This window comes from Cottoperca gobio, chromosome 3, assembly GCF_900634415.1.
Source record: "Cottoperca gobio chromosome 3, fCotGob3.1, whole genome shotgun sequence".
Classification (NCBI taxonomy): domain Eukaryota; kingdom Metazoa; phylum Chordata; class Actinopteri; order Perciformes; family Bovichtidae; genus Cottoperca; species Cottoperca gobio.
Genome location: NC_041357.1, coordinates 19,315,778 through 19,321,811, shown reverse-complemented (window position 1 = coordinate 19,321,811; position 6,034 = coordinate 19,315,778). Strand labels below are relative to the sequence as shown.

General features: G+C 40.0%; 1 protein-coding gene across 1 annotated transcript; it reads right to left on the bottom strand.

Annotated features, from left to right (window-relative positions):
• Positions 1-3,297: 3,297 nt before the first annotated feature.
• adma (adrenomedullin a) lies at positions 3,298-5,833 on the bottom strand. The gene is made up of 4 exons (XM_029462652.1): positions 5,712-5,833; positions 5,012-5,114; positions 4,740-4,865; positions 3,298-4,553 (listed from the first exon to the last, which is right to left on the bottom strand). The coding sequence occupies exons 1-4, from the start codon at positions 5,716-5,718 to the stop codon at positions 4,250-4,252; spliced, it is 540 nt and encodes a 179-aa protein (XP_029318512.1). The 5' UTR covers positions 5,719-5,833; the 3' UTR covers positions 3,298-4,249.
• Between the last annotated feature and the right edge of the window lie 201 nt (positions 5,834-6,034).

Sequence of the window (6,034 nt, the reverse complement as noted above, 5' to 3'; positions counted from 1 at the left end):
CTAATCATGTCCTCTTGTGGATGTTTTGTTCATTTGCAGGACATTTTGCTAAGACGAGACATGAGCAGACTAAGCAAGTACTAACAGCAATGTAAGGGTGATTAAATTAATAGCAAATGTACAAATAATATAACAGTGTCCACTTGGAAGACACACTTGTTTCAAAGCCTAAAACCCCTGCTTTCTCTTCTGTGTCTTTAACTACAGTCTCTCATCTAAGATAAAGACTTACAGCACATTCATCCGGACCTTAACTCATCAGTGTACATCATCATGGCAGAGGTAAGTGTCTCTATTGTTGCATGTAGTCTGCGTACGATGTAACGAAACTAAAACTCATACACCATCTCTGATATCTTTGCATAAGCAGTCTTGCAGTACACATGCAGTGTATATATTCTACTTATTCCTCTATTTTATGTATTATGTCTCTTGCAGTATTTTTATTGCACTATTTTATTAGTTTTTTGTATGTTGCATTGTTGGAGGAGCCTGGGACTTGAGATTTTCATTGCCAACAACTACGCTGTTGCTTTTGTGCATATGACAATAAAGCATTTGAATCTTGAATCTACAGCATGGGTGAACTCCTCACGCTACCTCAGAAGGAGGCCCTGATTCACTGCTGTTGCCATAAGCAGCAGGGGGCCCACTGTCACTGATTTAACCTGACTGTATGAGATTACAAGGCTAATCCTCTCAGCTATCAGGGTACTTTAAGGGTTTGCTGTAGAAGACTGACTCTTAGCACTGGGCCAGTATCATTTTGATTGACAGCAGTATTGTCAGACTGATTATTCATCTTCCTCTCCTCTGTCAGTAGTGACGCAACAGTGTGTCAATGAGCAGTGCAACAGTTGCTGGAGCACTTTACAGCACATGCAACCAATTGCTGTAGGTCGTCCCCTCTCTCTCCACCTTTCCTATCTATCTTCCGCTGTACAATATAATAAAGGGTAAAAGCCCATAAAAATAATATTATAATAAAAACAAAACAAAAAACAGTGTAAATAGGTGATCATATTAATATCTGATGATTATTTTCAGATAGTCTTTTCTCTCTCAGTCGCATTTGGTATCTTAGCCAACATAATACTCTCGATCGCTGTGCGAACACAGCCGTGGAATAAAATATAGACATGGAGCTTAGCATGCAATAAGTCCTTAGAAGTGGGTATTGTCTTTTTTACCAGCTGACCCACACTGATCAGTTTCTTAATGCTGTCATTACAACACTAGCGTCACCAGCTGTTTTGCTTACTGAAGCAGTGTCACCGTCACATAATTAGAGAGTGCTGTGAGTTAACCAGATCTAGATCCATTCAGTCTTAGAGTGCTTTTATTGTGGTGAGAAACGCTGTGTATGTTTTGTTTTGTTTTACACTAAGGGATATGTGTAAAAACTAAAGTTTCATTCAGAATGTAGAAATACATGTAATTTAATGAACCACTAGATGGCACATGTGCTTTGTTTTAACATATTTGTTAGGGGCCTCATGCCATTCAGTCATTTGGAAGGCAGGTCTCCTGTTATTAACATATGATTGCTACTGTTAGCCATGGAATAGATACAAAATACAATTTAACAAAGACTGAAGCCCCCAAAATCCACATATTGTAACATTGTAACATTGTAAGCTATTTTAAGTATAAATACCTCCTTGCAGAACAGGTTCTGAGAAGCATGCGTGTGCTAACGATCGGTTTTAGGCATAAAATGAAACACTTTTACACATCTATGCAAGTGAAGAACTGCTTAGAATGCATAATGATTTGCAAACACTATTCAAGTAAGATGAAAATAAACTTGAAATGCTTGTTTTCATGTATTTATGAGAAAATGCGTGGTAATTGTTGAAAAGTTACCTGATTTCACAGTCTTGTATGCTTTGCTCAGCTGTTAGGCAGCAATGTGTAACCCCACAATATAACTAAAGGGATAGTCACATTTTTCACCTATCACTGTACCGCTTCCTCAAAAATGTGTTTGAATTCAGCTGTCTGATCTAGAATAACTCATACCAAGAACAACCAAAACCCCAAATGTTGCAGTTATACCCATCGTATCTCACTAGATGGCAATAGAGAACATAGAATTACAGTTTTGACCTGTTTTATTTCACAATCACACTAAAGGTTTTGGACAGCTGTAATTGTCTTTTCCGGTTAATTAAAACAATGATTTACTAATCATCACACTTGTCAATCAATATGAAGTCCGACGTCAATATGAAGTCGTAAATATGATTTCCTTCAGTCACAGGATTCTCTTTCATTTCCTGTATGTTTTCATTAAGAATTATTTATAAAACATATCCAGTTAGTGCTTTCAGGAAAAGCTTATAGTTATACTAGTAATAAGTACAGGGGACACCAAACAAGTGCCGATAAATATCTTACTCTAAGGATCCGGTTTGTCTGACTTTACACCATTCAGTAAATTCCTGATTTAACATATTGTAGTAAATCTGAATATGTGATATGTAAAACGTAAATTAAAACTGTGAATTTCTGAAATAGGGAACGAGCAAAGTTAGAGGATAAGATGCCAGGTCTGGACTATACTCAGTGGGTCCTCATGGTACATCACTCTTTACCATGTTCTCCCCACATATTCTGTACTACTACATTTCCAAAGTGGCAAGTGCACATGTTGACAGCTTGTACCCTTTGGATCGTGGGACTAGTCGGAATAAAAAGAGAGAAAAGGAATACTGCCAAAAGATAAATCTGCTATATGTATGTCTTAGGTGGTGTAGTCTGAACTCCCAAAAAAAGTGAAAAAAGGGGGTGATAATGTGTGAAGTAAAGAGGTCTGCAGCCTGTCAGTGCTCTTCAGTCTCGGGGGGTCTCTGCTTGAATGTGAAGGTCACCATCACTGCTTTGATGAAGACGTTTTTGTGATGCTCTCGCAGGAATGTAAGACCGGAACCCCCCGCATCGGCCTTCCCGTGTCCCAACCATCTACCATTGAATACAGATGGAGCTAAAGCCTCAGCCTCCTCATGGCTTTAGGGCTGCTCTGTGGTGTGGGGTGAGCCAACAAATATGAGCTGAACCATGCAGGAATGCGCCTGGCACCCTGTCTGCCCTTTTCTTTTTTGAGGGGTGGGGGCTGGAGGGAGGGGGTCATAACTAAGGGAATGTAGTGAGAGGAGGGGAGGCTCTAATGAGACCCTGTAATCACTTAACAGAGACCAGGTGCTGTGTCTTGCTGTAGCAGCGCACTCCAGACAATAGAATGCCACTTTCAATTTACAAGAGTCATGAGCAAAAGAGGTCTGGACAAGGTCTAGATTTTGTATGCAAAATGTTTATTGAATAACAATGTTATTGCTTTGACACAAATAAAATAGAACGCATTTACAAATATATAATATACATATAAAACACATATCCTATTACCACAGTTTGCAAAATAATAATGACAAATAGCTACAATGCCCATATATATATTTCTTCCTGTACAAAAATAGTTCTATCTGCATAAGTACTCTAATGTAACCTCTATATAAAATTTAAATAAAGGAATTCATATATACATATACCTGCAATAAAAAAACAATATATAGATTGCACATGTTTTTGTACAAACAATAACAATTTCAAGTATATTTCAATCCATTGTGGACTGGCACATATCTCACAGAATCTAAGGCATTTTCCCTTATACAGTGTCCAAAACTTGATATAAACTGAGAGCTTCAGAGCTCTGTAGCCTATCTTCCTGTTTGGCATTGTGATGAAGATGTTTTTTTTCCTGATGATTCATTCGACTTTAAGTCCAAATGGAAAAGTGCAGACAAGTACTGACAGTTTGGAACATGGTGGCATAATCCTTAGAGGATAGCGCTTATCAAAGTCCTGGCCTTGAGGAAGAAATGTGTAAAGTCCCAGAATTATAGAAGAGAGTTCCCTCTTTAAGCCAGAGGATGTGTCCACTTTGTCAGCTTTTAGAACTCTTCATTTCCCTCTGCCAAGCAGAGAGCAGCACCTGTAGTTCGCTCCACGCTCTGCCATCCAGTGTCTGTACGCCAGCTGCAGTTGTTTGCACGCTGTACATCGCCGAGCTGCAAGGCTTTAGAGAAACTCAGTGCAGCCAGTCTTGCTCTGACTCAGTTATCATGCCTTGAAAAAAAAGTGCCTGGAAATACTTGGCAGAAGTCTTAAGGCATTTTGAGAATTTTAGAACATAGAGAGACCACTAACTCCCTTGCTTTTGTTTCCAACTCCTCTTGCGAAGTCCCGCTCATGTCCGTCTGAGGAGAGCCTCGAGCTTGTGAACTTGTGAGTCATTTATGCTCCACACGGGCCTCAGCCTGCCCTCTTCCAGCCTGAGTGTGACTCTGTGCGCTGGAAGAGATCGACGCCTCCTGCCGTATCCCTGCGGGCTGATCTTGTCAACAGGGGCACTCCCGATCTTCAACTTGTTATTAAGCTGGTGCAGACGGTGTGCGAGGTCGTGCACGGTGCAGGTGCCCAGCGAACAACCTTGCCTTCTTGACTGGTTGGCTGAGTTTTTAGACCTCTTGGTTCGGACACTGGTGTCAGTGCTGGAAGACAGAGGGAGAGAGAAGAGGACATTAATTCATGCTGATTATTAATGGCTGAGTATTCTCTGATTAAATGTTGTAATCTCCCTCGATGACAAGCAGAATACATTTAGATGACAACATATTATATGATGGCCAAATGGAGACAGTGTGAGGACTTTCAGGATTGCATGGTTAGTGTCTTACCTGGAATGTGGCAGCAAAGTATCCCTGATATCTTCTGGTCTGACAAAGTACTCAGACTCTGCTGTCTTCTCTACTGATACACTGTCAAGATCCCTTCTCAATCTGCTTCCTAGCCATGTGCTTAGCCTGGGAGAGGAGGAAAAAAAGTGCATTAGTCTTAGGTAGATAATTCAATAGACAGTGAACAGCTGTCACAGACTTGACAGACTGCCACATCTTATTTTAGATGCAAACATTTGATTATTGAATTAATTACTTCTCAGTTAACTCACCTTTTTTTCAACTCCGGATTCACTTCAAGTTCCACACAGTGTGCTACTGTCGCCAGCAGACAGCAAGACAGGAAGGACTGGAAGATCAATTGCATTTTGACTCCTGTGAAGAGTAGAGAAAACATTTGTTAGCTAATTATTTATGCTATAAATTGATATTTAACTTCATGAATTTCCTATTCTCCCTCAATGCATGTAAAACAAACTCCCTCATACAGTATTCCTATAAGTGCCACACTGGTGCTAACTTACACAAGAGTCCAAAAGCCAAGTTATTTCCACTTATCATTCATTTATTTAAAAAGTTAAGCTAAGGTCAGATTTTGCTCGGTTAAGTAAACCAACAACCATGCTTTGGGCCCCAGGCCAATAACGCAAAGGACAGTCTACCAATGAGGGTTCCAAAATAGGCTCAGCTCAAGTCAAACAAAAACAAAAATGCTATTCAACATAGTCACTTAATGTAAACATATAAAATCAATTGCAACTAATAAACAATATATGATGTACTGCCTCTGTCAGATACTTTATTGTACCTTCCAGCCATTCCTTCACAGACGCACACATTAAGAGCTGAACTACTTATATAACCAGACAGATAACCTGTCCTTGTCTCTACACTTGTGTGCTGACCTCAAAAAGCAAGCCATCAGCTGGTACCAAATCACAGCATATCTTCTTTAAAAGAAAGTGCACATACCTGTCATTATCTGATAATTCAGTTGGATGAGGAAGCTCTTCTTGTCAGCTGTAAAAGAGTACTCCACAGGTTTCTTGAAATTGCCACTGGTTCTGTGAGGCAGCTGTGTCACTCTGCTAATAGCTCCTACACACCAGACTGGGAGGCTTTATACAGGAGGTGGGAGGGGCTCATTGACTGACACACACAGTCTCTCATCCTTTCCCCCACCCCATCTAGAACTCCGCTGCTGTGCTGCTGCTCATGCAGTACAACAACGCAATACAGAATAAAGATCAAGAATGAAAAATCCCAAATTAAAATGATAAAGGAAAATAGTTTTA